The sequence below is a fragment of the Macaca thibetana genome, chromosome 15, assembly GCF_024542745.1.
Source record: "Macaca thibetana thibetana isolate TM-01 chromosome 15, ASM2454274v1, whole genome shotgun sequence".
NCBI classification, from domain to species: domain Eukaryota; kingdom Metazoa; phylum Chordata; class Mammalia; order Primates; family Cercopithecidae; genus Macaca; species Macaca thibetana.
Genome location: NC_065592.1, coordinates 89,227,586 through 89,248,172, shown reverse-complemented (window position 1 = coordinate 89,248,172; position 20,587 = coordinate 89,227,586). Strand labels below are relative to the sequence as shown.

Sequence of the window (20,587 nt, the reverse complement as noted above, 5' to 3'; positions counted from 1 at the left end):
AAAGAACATGATTTTGTTCTGTTTTATGTCTGCGTAGTATTCCATGGCATATATGTACCACATTTTTAAATTTATCCAATCCACCATTGATGGGCGCCTAGATTGATTCCATGTCTTTGCTATTGGGAATGGCGCTGTGATTAACAAATACGTGCATGTGTGGTAGAATGATTTCTTTTCTTTTCTTTTCTTTTGGGTGTATATCTAGTAATGGGATTGTTGGGTCAAATGGTAGTTCTGTTTAAAGTTCTTTGAGAAATCTCCAAGCTGATTTCCACAGTGGCTGAACTAATTTGCATTCCCACCAACAGTGACAGTTTAGATTTAATTTTAAGTTTCATTATCATTTTGACATGAGGCAAAACAGAGGAGCAAATGCAGTCCATTCAAGAGCTAGGGAATCTAGGCTGCTCTTAGCTCAGTCTGAAGTGTATTGTTGCAACATTTTCAGGAAGCAAAGTAGGTAGATTGGGGAAAATATTGTACAGAGTGTGCTGCTGTTGTTTAGGACTCAAATGATAATGTCATATTAAATAATGCATGCTTATTGCATACTTAATGCAACTTTATTGAACAAGTTGTTCCATAGATGCCCAAGGCCAGAAAACAAAATAGTTTTTTATTGATGTTACCAGAGTTGAATATGTTAATAATATTTTAGCAGTTTAACTCAATGAGAATAGGATAAACATCCCAAAAGATACACAGAGAAAAATTCACAAATAATATGTTTATGTGAAGACACTGTTTTTATGTCCATATATAAAAGTGATCTAAAACACTCATAATCACAATAAACATGCATTACACAATATTACCTATCAACATGATAATGCTCAAATACACAAGGTTTGAAAACTAGGTATTTTTATGGATGGGAAGGTAAATTTCTGTAATTTTCTGGTGAACGTTAAAATACATTCTTTGACCCAGAAATTTAAGATCCAGGAATTTATCCTGAAGAGATAACTAGGGATAGATACAAAAATTATCTTCCAAAGTATTCACTGCAGTTTTATTTATACCACAAAAGTTAAAATATTATAAATTTAATCTCTAACAATAGAGGATTGACTAAAGCATGGCGATCCATATTAAGAAATACTATATACATTAAATGTGATCACTCATTCATTCATTCACTTTTTTCAGTAGTTAGTGAACACTTACAATGTACAAAGCAGTAGGCTGGCAGCTGGAGTTACAAAAGCAAACAAAAGTCACCTATGGTCACAACAAGATTTAATTTTAGAAGTTGAAAATAATACTTAGAGTGCTGTTAATTTTAAAAAGAGAAATTAAAAAATATGTGTAATAGGATCACACTATTGCAAAAGAGAGCACTCATAGAAGTATAGAAAAAAGATGAGAAGGAATACATTTAATATAGTAATTAACTGGGAATTAGGGGCTTTTTGTGAATTTCTACAAACGTTTTATAATGAACATAGTTTATGAAGTCATTAACATATAAACCTTAGGTGACGTGAGTGTAGGGTTCTATGTGTGTGTGGCGGGGATATTCTTTCTCATTTGGGCTTTAAAACTCTTGGACTGCCTTTGCTGTTGATCATTTAGTAGCAGAAGCTCTTCTAGCTTTTCCTAAGGCTCAGTTGTTTGTTAGGTGGTTTTGCATGACTCAAACCTGGAGGCCCGAGCACAGTGAAAGGACACAGACAGCACAAGGTCAGAAGACACAAGGAAAGGATTTGGGAACTAGATACATGTTCACAGGAGGCTAAATGAAAAAGACTGCAGCTCTTTTTTTTTTTCTGCCTCCCAGGTTCAAGTGATTCTCCTGCCTTAGGCTCCTAAGTAGCTGGGATTACAGGCATGTGCCACCAGGCCTTGCTAATTTTGTACTTTTAGTAGAGATGGGGTTTCACCATGTTGGTTAGGCTGGTCTCGAACTTCCGACCTCAGGTGATCCGCCTGCCTCGGCCTCCCAAAGTGCTGGGATTACAGGCGTGAGCCACCGCGCCTGGCCAAGATTGCAGCTCTTGAGCCTCAAAAAGGAAAGGTGAAGAGATTATAAAGATCTGTGAAACCATGGAGGTCAAACTCCTAGAATAGGGCACCTGTTTAAGCTAGAAGGAACCAGTGGGTAATAAAAGCATGCATCTCCCCGCAACAGTGGGATGGCTGGAAAATGAAAACATCTCAGGAGGCTATGCAGGATACTTCCCTTAGGGGTCCTTCAGGGAAGTTAAAGCTAATAGGAACACAACAGCAGTATGTCTATTCCTTAGCAAAGTTCAAGCCCTTCCCATAACACTAAGCTTGTGAATTTTTGTTAGTATTTACAAGTACAGTTTCCATTTTTGAACAAGGAGGGGATGAGTTCAAGGAAATGACTATTACCGCCTTAAAACAAATATGAGCAAAAGCAGTTCAGCCTGCACACAGTAAGTGTTCAATAACTCAGCTATGCAAAGACAAGAGTTTAGACACCCCTGTGAGTTCATCCCCAGCCAATCAATTGTTTCAGCCTTCCAGCCCCTGCCTGCTAAAGTACCCTTAAAAACCCTAGCCTCAGGCTGGGCGCAGTGGCTCACACTTGTAATCCCAGGACTTTGGGAGGCCTAGGCTGGTGGATCACCTGAGGTCAGGAGTTCGAGACCAGCCTGGCCAAAATGGTGAAATCCTGTCTCTACTAAAAAGAAAAATTAGCTAGGCTATGGTGGTGGGCACCTGTAATCCCAGCTACTTGGGAAGCTGAGGCAGGAGAATTGCTTGAACCCGGGAGGTTGCAGTGAGCCGAGATCGCACCATTGTGCTCCAGCCTGGGCAACAAGAGTGAAACTCCGTCTCAAAACAAACAAACAAACAAACAAACAAACACCCTAGCCTCTGAATTCTTGGGGAGGCAGATTTGAGAAATACCTCCTGACTTCTCACTTGGCTGGCCCTGTGATGATTAAACTCTTTCTTTGCTGATATATTTGCTATTCTCGGTGCATTGGTTTTTCTGGGCAGCGGGCAAGGAGAACCCATAGGATTGGGACATTTTATTGAAAGGTTTATGGCAGCAGCAACCTTGCTTCTAAGCAGGTAGGGGAAGGAAAGAGCAAATGGAGGTGCCTAGGCTTATAGGAGGGCCCAGGAAGCCCTTTTTCTGGTCAGTTCTTCTGGGTGACTTGAAAGTGCTTTTGCCTAACAAGTGCAGCTTCATTTAATGGGCCGTTGAATCTGAATATGTAGGCATTTTGTGGGCTTTTAAAAAGAGATAAGAAGTTAAGAAGTCTCATTTTAGTGGTATATAGGATTACACTTTGAAAGCATATTAAAGTGATTTGAAATACTGGCATAGTCAATATACTTTCTTTTTTACATTGATTATGGAAAGATTCTGTCCATCTATTTTGGAAGTGTATCTAGATAACAAAGCAGTGTAGTATCTCTTTCAATCCATTATCATATTTCATTTTGTATTGGGTTTGGGCAGCACTGGGTTTAGGCATTCACAAAGGGTTGCCTGTCTTTTGAGATTCCTTGATGCTTGGTGTGCTTGTGTTGGTTGATATTAGGGCATGGATGTTTACTCAGCAGACTCAGTGCCTCCAGCCTAGGAGTTTACAAAGTCATATTTGGAAAATGTATACACTAGGCAATAATTATTTGCTGAACATGCTGGACCTGCTCTCACCTCAGGGCCTTGGGACCCACTCTTCCCTTGGCCTGAGACACCCTTAATCCTACTTCCCTACCCTACAGACCTTCACTCAAATGCCACTTTCTTTTTCTTTTTCTTTTTCTTTTCTTTTTTTAAATTATACTCTTAAGTTCTGGGGTACATGTGCAGAACATGCAGGTTTGTTACATAGGTATACATGTGCCTTGTTGGTTTGCTGCACCCATCAACCTGTCATCTACATTAGGTGTTTCTCCTAATGCTATCCCTCCCCCAGCCCTCCAGCCCCCGACAGGCCCATTGTGTGACGTTCCCCTCCCTGTGTCCATGTGTTCTCATTGTTCAACTCCCACTTATGAGTGAGAACATGCAGTGGTTTTCTGTTCTTGTGTTAGTTTGCTGAGAATGATGGGTTCAGCTTCATCCATGTCCCTGCAAAGGCCAAGAACTCATCCTTTTTTATGGCTGCATAGTATTCCATGGTGTATATGTGCCACGTTTTCTTTATATAGTTGATCATTGATGGGCATCAAATGCCACTTTCTAATGAGCCTCGCCTCGGCATATGCCATTCCCCGTTTCATGATTTCTTCTTCTCCATTTAAATTATCTGATTATTTGGTTCATCAGTTCTCCATGCACTAAATTGCAAGTGCAGTGAGGGATGGGATTTTTGTCCATTTGGTTTATTGCTATATCTTCAGAGCCTAGAACAGTGCCTGGCATAAGCAGGTTTTTATTGTTTGGGTGACAATAGTAAATCGAATTGATGAAACTGTACATTTATCCTTATTATTACTGTCCCTTTTATATAGGCGTGATTTGTCTGTTTGTGAATCATCCATAGCACAATTTGAACTGTATCAAGGGACATCAGTATTAAGATTGAGCACCTGTGAGTCTCTGATTATGTGGAGATGTGAGATAGGAAGGGGCCCACGGATCTTCAGTGAGGAGTGCAGAGGATCTTTGGGGTCAGGAGTCTCTTTTGGGTTCTGTGAACTAGTCGGTTTCACTTGCTGCCCCTACAGATGGGCCCATTCCCTCAGGGTGCACCAGAACCATGGGGACCTCCCATTACCTGCCCCAGATGCCTGAAATCAGTCCCCAGACTTTTCTGCCTTGGCTGGACCCCTGTGTTTGCTCTGTTTGCATGGCCAAGGTCATTTGTGGGGGAGAGCTTGAGAGTGGGCCTTATATTCTCTAGTTTTTAATTCCAATTTGAAAAGCTTGAGCTCACCTACAGGGTGAGTCTACATGACTAATTTTATGTTTTATTCCTCCAAGCAAGCAGGACTTTGAGCATGGTTACCCTTTGCTGCCCCGCAATTCTGTCTTATCAGTGGTTACTGGTACGGATTGGGCACTTAGGAACATCTGAGATATTCTGAGGCCAAGCCTGTCCCTTTCAGAGCTTACTGGTGGCACAAAAGGTACCTTCTGGTTGGGCTGTCCCTTTCTGTCTGGTCTGCCATTCTAAGCTGGGCTGAAATTTCCAGTCACCTTTTTGGATTATGGCATGATTTCTGGAGGGTCTCTCTACAATGAGAGCATATTACATTGGTGACATGTTAACTCAGGAGTACTCACTGGCATATATTCATTGGAGTTGCTGGCGGAGGAGTAGATACGTCCTTGAGAGCCTGGGCACCAAGATGGTATATTTTGATGGATGGCGTTGGAGGGGGAAAGAGAGTGCTGAAGCCTGGAAACTGTATATGCTCTGGGGATGGCAAATGTGGGTGAATAGCACTGGAAGAGGCCATGACCATGAAGGAACTTGATGCATAGGACGAAGGGAAGTGGGGAGAGAAATGAGGGAACATGAAAAGAGAGACATGTTGGCCAGGCGCAGTGGCTCACGCCTGTCATCCCAGCACTTTAGGAGGCCAAGGCGGGTGGATCACCAGAGGTCAGGAGTTTGAGACCAGCCTGGCCAATATGGTGAAACCCCATCTCTACTAAAAATACAAAAATTAGCTGGACGTAGTAGCAGGTGCCTGTAATCCTAGCTACTCAGGAGGCTGAGGTAGGAGAATTGCTTGAACCTGGGAGGTTGCAGTGAGCCAAGATCATGCCATTGCACTCCAGCTTGGGTGACAAGAGTGAAACTCCATCCTGGGGAAAAAAAGAAAAGAGAGGCATGTGGCACCAAGGAGAACCTCAAAATTTTGCAGTGGGGTATGCTATGGTCCTCACCTGTTATACCTTTTTCTTTTTAAATGGAGAGAGATATATCAGCAAAGGAAGATTAATTAATTTACATTTAATCCATGTAAATTAACCTTGTAATTATCTTACAGGGTTCCTGAGTTGTGAGAGTTTGTGTAGCATGCTTTGGGGTTGCAGTCTTCATTTAGCACCTTTTCTTAAGTATAATTGGTTTTGGCCTTGTTAATGAATTGGCACACAAATCTTGCTACACTCCCCATGTCTTCTTTCGTGTAAGTTGAGGGTCGAACATAAAGCTATGTCAGGGAATGATCAAGCCTAGATAAGAAGCAAATAGGTCAGCTTTGGGGGTAATTTTGATCTCACAAATGTCTGAAGTCTTGCTGTATTTCATTCTCTCTTCTCTGTGAATTCAGTGCTCACTTGTGTGGACGCTGAGGTCCTCAGAGTGTTAAGAAGTCATTATGGCATTAGTACAGGACAGAGGAGATGGGGCTTACTGCACTGCGCCATGGGATTCTGGGAACCACCCTGGTCCATCACAGACTCCTCTGACCTGTAAAAAGTGCTGCTAATCTTCTTACTGTCTGCCTTATAAGATTTGGGAAGAGAAATGAGGTAATGTCTACTTAGATCTTTGAGCTTCTGGGAAGAATAGCATTCTGCAGTAATATGATTTCCTAATGTGTTTGTTTGTGTTGTAATAGACTGTAATTCCATTTACCTACCTTTCTTTAGGAGCTCCTAGAATATTTGACTGTCTTGCCCAGGGGAAGCAGTCTGACATTGAGAGTGAGAACTGGACCTAGACTAGAACCCTTAAAGCACATTGAGCCAAGTGAGCCAGCTATAAATTTATGAGTGTAGGGGAAGGATACTGGGAGAGGAAGAAATGGAAGCTGGATTTGGTCGTAACGAGGGAAGGGATTGTAATTATCTTCAGAGAGTTTATATCATACTTTTAAATCTTGCTGTTTTGCTGAGGATCAGTGTCTCAATTTTGAAAAAAGTATTTATTTATACTGCTCTCGTTGTCTATAATGATAGACTAACCTAGCCCCCTCAAAGATTTGGTTTGTTATATTTATTGAGCCATGACCTATTGTGTTTGACTCTGATACCAGCAATTCCATACAAACACTGACAAATTTTTAGATTCATTTGTAAAGTATGTAGTAGATTACTAAATAATGCTTCATTTTTATTCTGCATATAAATACTTTTTTAAAAAAATTAAAACAGTCATGAGCAATCTAACCTTTTATATAGCCTTTGGAACAGTATTACAACTAAGTTGGCTTTCTAGGCAGTTCTAAAATGAGAAGTTAAAACAAGTGATGAAAAGTGGGGAAAGTATGTACATGTGTCATCTCTGACATACCCTAAAGTTGTTAATTTATATGACAATTATCTGTATTGGATAGTTTTACTATGACATTTACTAGAAGCGGTTGGTTCTTCGGAAGTTTCAAAAGAATGTCAGCTTTCCACAAAGGAATTTTCAAATAACTGTTTAGTTAACCAGAAAATGAAATAGCAAGTCTTCTCTTCCAGAGGGGTAAGTATATACATTTTTTTTTTTTTTTTTTGAGATGCAGTCTTGCTCTGTCGCCAGGCTGGAGTGCAGTGGTGCAATCTTGGCTCACTGCAACCTCCGCCTCCTGGGTTCAAGCGATTCCTCTGCCTCAACCAGTGCCTGGCACTAGCAGGTTTTTATTGTTTGGGTGACAATAGTAAATTGAATTGATGAAACTGAGTCTCCTGAGTAGCTGGGACTACAGGCATGCGCCACCACACCTAGCTAATTTTTTTTTTTTTTTTTTGTATTTTTTAGTAGAGATGGGGTTTCACCATGTTGGCCAGGATGGTCTCGATCTCCTGACCTCGTGATCCGCCTGCCTCAGCCTCCCAAAGTGCTGGGATTACAGGCATGAGCCACTGCACCTGGCTGACTACATACACTTTTTAAGAACAACTAATTTTTCACCGTGTTAGCCAGGATGGTCTCGATCTCCTGACCTCATGATCCGCCCGTCTCGGCCTCCCAAAGTGCTGGGATCGGGAGGCTGAGGCAGGAGATTGGCGTAAACCCAGGAGGCGGAGCTTGCAGTGAGCTGAGATCCGGCCACTGCACTCCAGCCCTGGCAACAGAGCGAGACTCCATCTCAAAAAAAAAAAAAAAAAAAAAAAACAAGAACAACTAATTTTTATTTTCTGACAGACTAAAGTGTTACAAGTTTCATTTACTAAATTATAGAATAGAATACAGAGAGAACATACCTTGTTACCCAAAATGTGACATGAAAAAAATAAATCCTTACCAAACTCTGTGTCTGTTTGCTTATGTTGCATGCCAGACACATATGAAAAAAGTAATTTTGTTTCTTAAATTAAGAACCTCTTATATAAAGAAATGATATAGAATACTATGCCGCTGAGAACAAAATGATACTAAAAAATTATGACTCAGAGATAGAGTTCATATGAAGTTAAATTATGAGTAATCTTAATAAAACCACATTTTCTCTTCTGGAAAGTTTACTAGAGTTTGAGTGAATATTTCAGAGTGTTAAACACTGTACAATTTTTATGTTCTCGTGTAAAACTTCATGATAAATTTATGATTTTCTGCCGTTGTGTATAAATAGAGATAAGGCATATATTTTTAAAGATAAAAATATGTTTATATTAATCTGTCACCAGTTAAGTTGTGATGTTTTATTTGAATTTGTTTCAGAATCGAAGCAAACGCTTGGAGAAGGTCCATGTGGTTATTGGGCCTAAATCATGTGACTTGGATTCTCTCATTTCGACCTTCACATATGCTTACTTTCTAGACAAGGTGAGGGAAAAAAAGGGTAATACTTCTTATATTTTGAATTATTATGTAACTTTTAAGAATAAACATTTTCTCAAAACAAAGGAACCTATTAACTTAATTTTTAATGTTCTGATTTATTGTTGCAGAGCATAAAGTATTATCATCCATGAGTCAACAAATATTTATTGGGCACCTACTATCTGTTAGGCATTGTTCTGGCTATTTCTTTCCAACTCTCCTTATAAAACATTGTTTCAATAAGGACAGTGTTTTCAAATAAAACATTTAAAATGTTCATAATAATTGATTAATTTTATGGAAATTCATAGAACTAATAAAAGTAAGAATCAGATTTCTTGTTTTCCTTTGTCATCCTTGCTGATAGTCCTGCCTTTGGGAGCAGAAAAATACGTGCAGAATAACTTGTGTGAACAGTACGTGAATGGCAGAGCACACTGGCTAGAGTTTTCAGTGACAGGTATTACATGTCAAATCTGTTTCCTGTCGGTCCTTGTTTGGTTTTGCCTTGTAGCCCTGACTTTGTGCAGCAAGATCATCCTCAGTTAGTGATCATCTCCCTTGAGGAAGACTCTTTTTATTCTGTGAAGCATACGATGCACCTATGGGAGTGGAAAAGACCTTTCAACAAATGACTTTAAAACTTTAAATCTATGAAACTGATGAGCTCATGATGATGGGCTTTTTATTAACTTAAAGCCTAAAAATGTATGGTATGAGTGTCTAGGTGCTATTTTCAATGTCACGCAATTTTTAATTTTTCAGAATCTGATTTGTTTTATTGCAATTTTGTTTGGATCCTTGGACCCTGACAGTAGGCAGAGCTGGTCTAAAGCGATTTAAATTCACACGAAGCCTAGTCTTCCAGAATGAGCTGTGGGTGGCCAGAACTGCTGTAGGGCAGAAGCTGATAAAAACGCTGGGTAAAATATTCTGATCTCTACATGTGGGCTTTATATCAAATTTATCTTAAAATTTGTTGAACTTTACAAGGGAGATTAATTGATATGAGGAGATAAATGTGCCTCTGTTAAGACATGCATATTAACACTAATTTTGTTAACTGGTATTTTGACTCCTAGAAGAAAATGTTACTTATCTAGAGAACATGGAGTTGACAAAACCAAACCGATTTTTAGAGTGATAGTGGCATGGACTTGGAAATGATTTAATAATAATGCCACCACTACCACCTACTACAATGTCTTGACATCCAATAAAAGGAGTAGAAAAAGTAATTGTGATAGACAAAACACATAGATAAAAATAAAAATACATGTGGATTCTCTTCTTCTTCAAAGGTTTGCCAGTAAGCATGGAGATGAATGTGGAATTACTGTAAGGTCTCATACTGAGAATTTGGTTATATTTCTCTGCCTCTCTCTTAGTTTACTGGCCCCCCTGGCTAGTGGCCTGTGTCTCTATTTAAATTTTCTTCAATAAACCCAACTACTCCCTCTCAGAGTACAAACATGTAGGATAAGGAAAGAGTTTTTCTGCCTCATGCGTACGACCCCATTTAAGTCCTTCTCATTCTGGTAAGTGAGCCGCATTTGCAGATAGGAAACGCAGAGTCTCAGAGAGGAAACTGGCTTTCTCAAACTTACGCAGTGGAGACTGGGGCTGCAACCTAGTTCTTGTGACATCAACTTCAGAATAGGTCCTGCCAGGAGAGGCTCAGGCCACATGCCTGATTTACATATTGATTCTTCCCCACTCCAGTTTCAATATCGGGAGTTAGATAGAACCTTCCATTCATTAGGAAAAGTAACTAGCCATACGTAAGTTGTTAACACTTACTATGCAACTGTGCTTCAGTATTAGCATGAGAGGAGGGAGAAAACCCACTTTGTTGGAGTGGCTTCGTGCTTTGTATGCTATAGCAGTGGCTGATTCGTTTCTTTCATTCAACAAATATGTACTAAATGTTTACTATGTGCCAGACTGTTTTACACACTGGAAACATAACTGAACAAAACCATCAAAAAGCCCTGCTTTCTTAATGCTAGAAAGGGGAGACAGATGATAAAGATGTTAAAACTGTGACAAGCTGGTGATGGTGTGACAGTAAAGGCCATTTACTTTATGCACAAATTCCATGTCACTGAACCCCACATTCTCTCAGTGATAGTTAGGATTATTGCTGTATATTCATAGTAATTTTTAAAGTGCCTTTATTTTTTACATTCCCGTACAAAAACAAGTTTATTGTTGTAACTCTACAATTCTCTACCTCTTTCCTATCTCCTGTTTTCTCTGGTTGCCACAGATCCATTTTCTAAGAGACTTGTTAATAAAAAATGTTTTTTATGATTTAAGAAATCAGTAGAGATCACAATCTGATAGTCTCTAGGCTGAAGCTGACTCATAAATGAATTTCTACTGACATTCTGAATTTTACAAAATGAATTGTAGTAATTAAATTTCACAAATAATACCCCAAATCTAGACTTATAGCTTCTCTTGGGTAATTAAATTTTTTTTTTTTTTTTTTTTGAGATGGAGTCTTGCTCTGTCCTCCAGGCTGGAGTGCAGTGGCACAATCTTGGCTCACTGCAAGCTCCGCCTCCCGGGTTCACACCATTCTCCTGCCTCAGCCTCCTGAGTAGCTGGGACTACAGGTGCCTGCCATCATGCCTGGCTAATTTTTTTGTATTTTTAATAGAGATGGGGTTTCACCATGTTAGCCAGGATGGTCTCGATCCCCTGACCTCATGATCTGCCTGCCTCAGCCTCCTGAAGTGCTGGATTACGGGCATGAACCACCGCACCCAGCCTGGTAATTTAAAGTTTTAACAAAACTGGGCCTGAATTTTTACATGTGAAACATTGGCTGGGGCTGAGTGACAGGCATTCCACTTAGATGCAACATATGTGCCTTCCTCTGTCCCCACAGTCCCCACCCACCCTGCCTCAATTGTCCTGATTTTGTGCCAAGTTTATAAAGATATGTGAGTTTATTACTCTTAAAGAAGAGAATGTGTATTATATATAAACATATTTACATTTTAGCCCCTGCACAATTTATATATATGCATATATTTAAATTTATATATAAATATATTTTATATGTTATCTATTTATTTAAATTTTATTTATATGTAATATATATTTATATATACAAATGGTGCAGGGTCTAAAATGAGACATTAAATAAAGCATGAGACGTTTCAAGCAGGGTAACAAGAGGTTAAAAAATGTTAGGGGCCACTCAGAGCATAAGGCCCTGTTAATTGGGTTCAGGAAAATTTGGTTATGAACGCCAAGTGGTTTAGTGAGGCCAGAAGACTCCCATTCCTTTTCCCAGTTACCCTGAGGCTGGAGAAAATGTAATTGTATTCTTTCCTCCTGCTATTTTCAGTAATTCAGTCAGCCGTTTTCTTGGTAGGTCAGTCCACCAGGGGTTCTGTGTTTACCAGTGCTGAACATACCAAGAACTGAATTCAACTACTTCACCGAGACGAGGTTTATTTTAGAAGAGCTAAATATTTCCGAATCATTCCACATATTCCGGGATGAAATTAACCTGCATCAACTAAATGATGAAGGGAAGTTATCGGTAACACTTGTTGGCGGCAACGTGCTGGCGAGGTAAGATCCATTGTGAAGCTCTGCGAGTTAATCCTTCAATGAAGGTTCTTCTGGGCAAAGTGTCACTTTACTCAGGACTTTTGTGGTTTAGGCAGATGTATTAAAAGCAGACATGTTGGTCTTGGTAGCTCACGCCTATAATCCCAGCACTTTGGGAGGCCAAGGCGGATGAATCACTTGAGGCCAGGAGTTCGAGACCAGCCTGACCAACACGGTGAAACCTTGTCTCTACTAAAAATATAAAAGTGAGCTAGGGTGGTGGTGCATGCCTGCAGTCCCAGCTACTTGGAGGCTGAGGCATGAGAATTGCTTGAACCCAAGAGGCGGAGGTTATAGTGAGCCGAGATCGCACCACTGCACTCCAGCCTGGACAAAAGAGCGAGACTGTTTAAAAAAAAAAAAAAAAAAAACAGGCCGGGTGTGGTGGCTCAAGCCTGTAATCCCAGCACTTTGGGAGGCTGAGACGGGTGGATCACGAGGTCAGGAGATCGAGACCATCCTGGCTAACACAGTGAAACCCCATCTCTACTAAAAAATACAAAAAACTAGCCGGGCGAGGTGGTGGGCGCCTATAGTCTCAGCTACTCGGGAGGCTGAGGCAGGAGAATGGTGTAAACCCGGGAGGCGGAGCTTGCAGTGAGCTGAGATCCAGCCACTGCATTCTAGCCTGGGCGACAGAGCGAGACTCCATCTCAAAACAAAAACAAAAAAACAAACAAAAAGCAAAAAACAAACCCCAAAATCCCAAAACAACAATAACAACAGCAAAGCAGAGGACATGCAGAGGAAAGGGAATATCTTTTTCTTCTCTTATGCCAAAATTTGGGTCATGCTAATCCTTCATTTTTACTTTTGCATTTCAGATATGAAATCTTTAAGTGTAAAGTTATTGTAAAATTGACCAAATTATAGAGGTTTGTTTTGTTTTGTTTTGTTTTGTTGAGACAGAGTCTTGCTGTGTCTCCCAGGCTGGCATGCATTGGCTCTATCTTGGCTCACTGCAGCCTCCACCTCCCAGGTTCAAGCAATTCTCTTGCCTCAGCCTCCTGAGTAGCTAGGATTACAGGCATGTGCCACCACGACTGGCTAATTTTTGTAGTTTTAGTAGAGACAGGGTTTCTCCATGTTGGCCAGGCTGGTCTTGAACTCCTGACCTCAAGTGATCTGTCCACCTCAGCCTCCCAAAGTGCTGGGATTACAAGTGTTAGCCATCACACCCAGCCTAAAATTATAGTTTTTAAACCATTTCAAACACTTTCTTATAGCAATACAGTAGTCTTATGTATTGATGCCGAACATGTGTAATAAAAATTGAAATTAAACACTAGATAAAATGGAATGGTTCTTAGGAAAGAAATCTCAGTGGTGACATGGAAAAATATGTAGAGATGGGCTATGAAGATCGTTTGATTATTTATTCATTCATAGCATTTTATACTATAAGAGAAGGATCTTTTTTTTATTATTATTATTCATGTAGCTCAAACTTTTTATTTTATGGATAAGACACTTGAAACTCAGTGTCACAAACGACTTGTCCAAAGAACCACATGCAGGCTTGACATGGTGTCTGATGCCTGTAATTCCAGCATTTTTGGAGGCCAAGGCAGGAGGTTCACTTGAGCCCAGGAGTTTGAGATCAACCTGGGAAACATGGTGAGACCCTGTCTCTACAAAAAGTACAAAAAAATTAGCTGGGCATAGTGGTACGCACCTGTGGTCCCAGCTACTCGGGAGGCTGAGGTGAAAGGATCACTTGAGCCTGGGAGGTTGAGGCTGCAATTGCATCTCATGGTTGAGCTGTGATTACACCACTGCACTCCAGCCTAGATGACAGAGTGAGACCCTGTCTCAAAAAAACAAAACAAAACAAGCAACAACAACAAAAGCAAAGAACCACATGTAGTTAGCAGAAGAGTTGGGATTAGAACTTTTATCTTCTGACTCTTTGAATAAATACTTAAGCATTGCTAACTCATGCAAAAATCTACAGGTGCCTAAGGAGGAATAAGACAAATTCTCTGCCATCAAGAACTTTATGAAGATGTCCTTTTGATAAGCTTTCTACTGCTACTGAATGAAGATTCACCAGTTAAACACTTCAGTAGTTTAAAATGTTAGTTTTTCACAGTTTGGCGATTTGCAAGTTGTTGATAACCTTAACCAGTGGACACTGACCTTAGCATACATGAAATAAAACCTTTTCTACTTAATAATTTTGTATTTAACTTTTTAGGAAGCATATTTAGGTATGAATGTATTGTGATATCTATCATACAATTCATTTACTCATGAGGAGTTTTGAAAATAACCTGCCTATGTGTGGCTGCTTTTATCCTCATGCTGTTTGAAACTGAATGAAATTATTTGAATAATATTTATCGATCATTTACACATGGCTAAAAGTTCTGGGTAGTTTATTTGACTGACTTCAATGACTGGTATTCAGGAAATCATATGCTTGACAAAATTTACATGTTAACTATTTCTTTTTCTTTTTCTTTCTTTTTTGTTTTTTTGAAATGGATTCTTGCTCTGTCGCCCAGGCTGGAGTGCAGTGGCGCAATCTCGGCTCACTGCAGCCTCCACCTCCCAGGTTCAAGCGATTCTCTTGCCTCAGCCTCCTGAGTAGCTAGGATTACAGGCATCTGCCACCACACCCAGCTAATTTTTGTAATTTTAGTAGAGATGGGGTTTCGCCATGTTGGCCAGGCTGGTTTCAAACTCCTGACCTCAGGTGCTCTGCCTGCCTCAGCCTCCCAAAGTGCTGGGATTACAGGCGTGAGTCACCATGCCCAGCCATGTTAACTGTTTCAAACCAACTGATGTAAAGAGACACAGATAAATACAATGCAATTGGAATGTGAATTGTGGAACTAGTGTGTGTCAATCAATCAAAATCTGAGGAATAGTTTTGTTATCAATTAAAATGGAAAAATTTAGACTGATTTTGAGGCTGGGATTGTGAACTCTAGCTCTAGAATTGTTTATGAAATAGAATGCTTTTCAAAAATAAATTGAAATCTTTATTTCTTTCATTGCCACTCATTTGTTTTTGACAGGCAGAAAGAATAAAATTGGATTGATCCAAACTTTTCTTCCTGCCTTTGCTAAAAGCCACCTCTGTCTCACATATAAAGAATGATGGTGGAAGGAAAATAGGCCCAGTAGTGTTTTTTTCTACACCACAGTGACTGGATTTGCAAGCTTTGGAGCCAGGTTATTGGAGTTTAAATACTGGCTAGTCTACTTAGTAGATGTGTGATGTTGCACAAATTTCTTAACCTCTTTGTGCCTCAGTTTTTTTTATTTATACAATGGGGATTTTCTAGTGTCATTTTCTAGTGTCGTTTTTAGTGCATTTTATAGAACTCTTTTTTTTTTTTTTTGAGACGGAGTCTTGCTCTATTGCCCAGGCTAGAGTGCAGTGGCACGGTCTTGGCTCACTGCAACCTCAGCCTATGTGGTTCAAGTGATTCTCGTGCCTCAGCCTCCCAGATAGCTGGGATTATAGGCACCTGCCACCATGCCTGGCTAATTTTTTGTATTTTTAGTAGAGATGGGGTTTCCACATTGGCCAGGCTGGTGTTAAACTCCTGACCTCATGATTCGCCTGCCTCGGCCTCCCAAAGTGCTGGGATTACAGGCATGAGTCACCATGCTCGGCCTATAGAATTCATTTTACAGTGTTATTTTCTAGTTTAAAATATGACAATACACCTAAAGTATTTATAATAGTCTCCAGCCTGTGGTGGAAGTCCAATAGTGTTAACTACTATTATTTTCCAAGAGTGCAGCACAGGATAAAGCTGGTAAGGTATGAAGGTATTTTAATAATTTGGGGGAAAATAAATAGTTTAAATGAAATGTGAAAATACGTAGAATAAGGCTCCCATCTTCTGAGTCATGTGAGTTCCCTCGTATTTTTGGTCATTGAGAGGAAGTCATTTGTGTGAGAGCAGAGATTTAAACATTCCCAAAAGTAATAAGACATGCCATATTCCTTTCTCCTCCTCCCCTCCATTTGCTTTATAGTGAAGACAAAACTTTAGAATCAGCAGTTGTCAAAGTCATTAATCCGGTTGAGCAGAGCGATGCCAACGTTGAGTTCCGAGAGTCTTCCTCTTCCCTCGTGCTGAAGGAGATTCTCCAGGAGGCTCCTGAGCTCATCACCGAGCAACTGGCTCATCGCCTCAGAGGTGAGAGACGGCACTTCCTATTAAATACCGGAAGGCTTAATGGAGTGTCTCCCGGCCTGCTCATGTAGAAAGAATGCAATCCATTCTTGGGTTAACAATCTCTTTAAAGACCACAGGAAGCTTCATCAGAGAGGCAGGGAGTAAAGAGTTTGTTAAAGAGTAGCATTATATTGAATATTAAAAATGTGCATTTAAAAATAGGCATGAGGGGCCTTTGCTGTTTCACTACAGAAGAATATTAAATGGAACTGCTGCAGCTCTGTTAGGGAGCTGGATAACACCTCTGGCCATTGTAATCGCTGCCAGAGGTGATTCTTGCCCCAAGACAGCGTGATAGGGACCAGAATTCCAAGTTCCCAGGTTGAAATATCTGCTGATACTTTTCCATGCTTGGTTTATGACATACTGTTTGGATGGCAAAATACGTGCCCTTCATTTTGGTGATACTGTGTCAGGGCTTTTATAGTCAGATGTTACCTCCTTTGCTCGCCTGTCTTGGAACATATTCCATCTTCACTCAAACTGTTTTAAGCCCTGGGGTCCTGAACACACCGTCATCAGTTCCTCTAGTAATCTCTCTTTCATCTCGATCAGTGGAGCCTCCTGCTTCCAAACGGTGGTTTTCAAGCTGGAAATTGTCAGTCAACTTTGGAACCACAAAATTACCACAGAAATTCCATTATTTACTCACAGAGGACACTGTTCTGGTTTTTGTAGAAAGCATTTCCCTCCCCGCACCGCCAATCCATTTTGAACATGGTAGACAGTTTTCTTAAAAGTATTCAACACAGGAAAGTGAAAAACAGTGATGAACAGATTGAAATAATTCTAAAAGAAGACCAGAATTATGTTGACTCAACTCTTTTAAGGACTCTGTCCTTCAGTTCTTCTGTCTCTTCCACAGTTTGGAGGGGAAAAGGTTCAAGAGGTGTGTAATTCTTGTAAAGGTGTAGAACTGATGGCCTTTGTAAACCTGCCTTAAATATTTCCCTGGCAATGAATGTCTATAAAAATGCTCTGTGGGAAACTGTGCTCTCAACTAAACTAAGTAAGCACAATCATTTATCTCTGTGACAGAGCAGAAGGAAAATGAAGGTAATTGGGAATCTCAGCCAAGAGGAAAGTTGTTCAACAGCACAAATGTGTGGTACAGCCAAGCACTAGAGAATATTTTGTTTAAGTATCTTGTAAACTAAGAAGTTTGGTTAATTGTTGTGAAACTACACATGTTATTTAGTAGAAAAGAAATGTGGTCAATAAGCAAATCATTATCATAATTTTTGACAAATAGCAAAATAATATGAAACAAATACATTGGCACAAAGATATGACTGTTGTTGGTAGTGATAACAACGATATTCAGATTTAGGGAATTAGAAGGAGTGCAGACCCTTTTGTTATTTATCTTGATTTTAGTTTGCAGAGCTACCAAAAAATAGAGCAATGGTAAAAGATTTTGCTGCTTTCTTCTTAAATTTTTTTACGCTTTTTTTTTTTTTTTTTTTTTTTTTTTTTTTTAGAGAGAGGGGGTCTCACCATATTGCCCAGGCTAGTCTTGAACTCCTGAGCTCAAGCCATCCACCAGCTTCAGTCTCCCAAAGTGCTATAATTAAAGATGCAAGCCACCGCACCTGTCTGGATTTTGCTTTGCTTAACACCAGATGTTTTTCTTGAGGTTAGGCTTGAAGTAGCATTGGGAAGCTGGCAGAATGTGGGCATCACTTCCTTGTCTCTTGGAAACTGGAATGTGAGAGGATGAAGAGCTTCTACCTGTGAAGCCTGTCAATACTGTTACTGTCATAAAAGAGTCAGAGTCATTAAACCCTGGGAGGTAGAAGACATAGGGGACTTATTATGGTGGAAAGAGGGCTCTGGAGATCTTTTGCCAATGCATATGTGTGTGTGTGTGTGTTGTGCTCGCGGGTGTGCGTGTGTGTGTACATATGTGGAGGGGAGATGGAACACTACTGAATAGTTTTGGCAAGAGGGAATGTATTAGTCTGTTTTGCGTTGCTGTAAAGAAATATCTGAGATGGGGTAATTTAGAAAGAGGTTTATTTCACTCATGCTTCTGTAGGCTGTAGGAAAAGCATAGTGCTAGCATCTGCTTCTAGTGAGGACCTCAGGAAGCTTCCATACATGGCAGGAAGCAAAGGAGGAGCTGGCATATGACATGGGAAGGAAGGGAGCAAGAGAGTGGGGAGGTCCTAGACCTTTTTTAACAACCAGATCTCAGGTGAACTCATTACTGCAGGGTGGGCACCAAGCCATTCATGAGGGATTGGCCCCCCTGACCCAAACACCTCCCACCAGGCCTCACCTCCAACATTGGAGATCACATTTCAACATGAGATTTGGAGGGGACACACATCCAAACCATATCAGGGAACTAAAGGATGGTTATCCAGGGAATCTGCCTTTTAAAGACGCAACTCAAATGTTCAGAGGTAAAAAGATGTTGGGGTAATAGGTCAATTTTTAAAAGCTCCTGAATTGTTAGTAAATACAAAAAAGGAATCAAGTAGGCTGGGTGTGGTGGCTCACACCTGGAATCCTAGCACTTTGGGAGGCCAAGGAGGGCAGATCACTTAAGGTCAGGAGTTTGAGACCACTCTGGCCAACATGGTAAAACCTCGTCTCTACTAAAAATACAAAAATTAGCCGGTGTGATGGCAGACGCCTGTAATCCCAGCTACTTGGGAGGCTGAGGCAGGAGAATCACTTGAACCCAGGAGGCGAAGGTCGCAGTGAGCCGAGATCACACCATTGCACTCCAGCCTAGGGGACAAGGGCGAAACTCCATCTCAAAAAAAAAAAAAAAAAAAAAAAGGAATCAAGTCAAATTTTGCTGTCATCCATGGATGCAGTTGGAAACCATCATTCTCAGCAAACTATCGCAAGAACAGAAAACCAAATACTGCATGTTCTCACTCATAGGTGGGAATTGAACAATGAGATCACTTGGATACAGGAAGTGGAACATCACACACCGGGTCCTATTGTGGGGAGGGGGTAGGAAGAGGGATAGCATTAGGAGATATACCTAATGTAAATGACGAGTTAATGGGTGCAGCACACCAACATGGCACATGTATACATATGTAACAAACCTGCACGTTGTGCACATGTACCCTAGAACTTAAAGTATAATAATTAAAAAAAAATTTTGCTGTCATCACTGAATTCAAACTTAGAATTTATATTTTCCAGTTATGTAGTAACATCGAACCTAAAAGGACTTGTTTTCTCTGTTCCTATAAATAACTTTAGCGTTTTTAATTTTCATAATATGAGCAGTTCTCTTTTGAAAGGGTTCTGTTTATAAGCAGCTACCATGTTACTTTGGATTTTGGGGTGCTGTAAATAATCATTAATTTGACGCACATTTTTAGAACTTTTTTTTTTTTAATTATACTTTAAGTTCTGGGATACATGTGCAGAACATGCAGGTTTGTTACATAGGTATATACATGATACATGCCATGGTAGTTTGCTGCACCCATCAACCCATCACCTATACTAGGTATTTCTCTTAATGCTCTCCCTCCCCTAGTGTCCCTACCCCTGACAGGCCCCAGTGAGTGATGTTCCCTGCCTTGTGTCCATGTGTTCGCATTGTTCAACTCCTACTTATGAGTGAGAACATGCGGTGTTTGGTTTTCTGTTCCCGTGTTAGTTTCCTGATAATGATGGTTTCCAGCTTCATCCGTGTTCCTGCAAAGGACGTGAGCTCACCCTTTATTTTTTTTGGCTGCATAGTATTCCATGGTGTATATGTGCCACATTTTCTTTATCCAGTCTATCATTGATGGGCATTTGGGTTGGTTCCAAGTCTTTGTGAATAGTGCTGCAATAAGCATCTGTGTGCATGTGTCTTTGTAGTAGAATGATTTATAATCCTTTGGGTATATATCCAGTAATGGGATTGGTAGGTCAAATGATATTTCTTCTTCTAGGTCTTTGAGGAATCACCACACTGTCTTCCACAATGCTGGAACTAATTTACACTCCCACCAACAGTGTAAAAGTGTTTCTATTTCTCCATATCCCCTCCAGCATCTGTTTTTCCCTGACTTTTTAATGACTGCCATTCTAACTGGCATGAGATCGTATCTTATTGTGGTTTTGATTTGCATTTCTCTAATGACCAGTGAT

At 40.2% G+C, this 20,587-nt stretch overlaps 1 protein-coding gene across 12 annotated transcripts in view; it reads left to right on the top strand.

Moving 5' to 3' along the window:
• The window catches only part of PRUNE2 (prune homolog 2 with BCH domain), a 295,976-nt gene that overhangs the window by 43,652 nt on the left and 231,737 nt on the right, over positions 1-20,587 (top strand). For all 12 annotated transcript variants that reach the window (XM_050761076.1, XM_050761085.1, XM_050761087.1 and 9 more), the window contains exons 2-4: positions 8,541-8,645; positions 12,031-12,233; positions 16,269-16,432. In XM_050761076.1, coding sequence (XP_050617033.1) covers positions 8,541-8,645; positions 12,031-12,233; positions 16,269-16,432 — 472 coding nt within the window. The remainder of the gene's footprint in view (positions 1-8,540; positions 8,646-12,030; positions 12,234-16,268; positions 16,433-20,587) is intronic.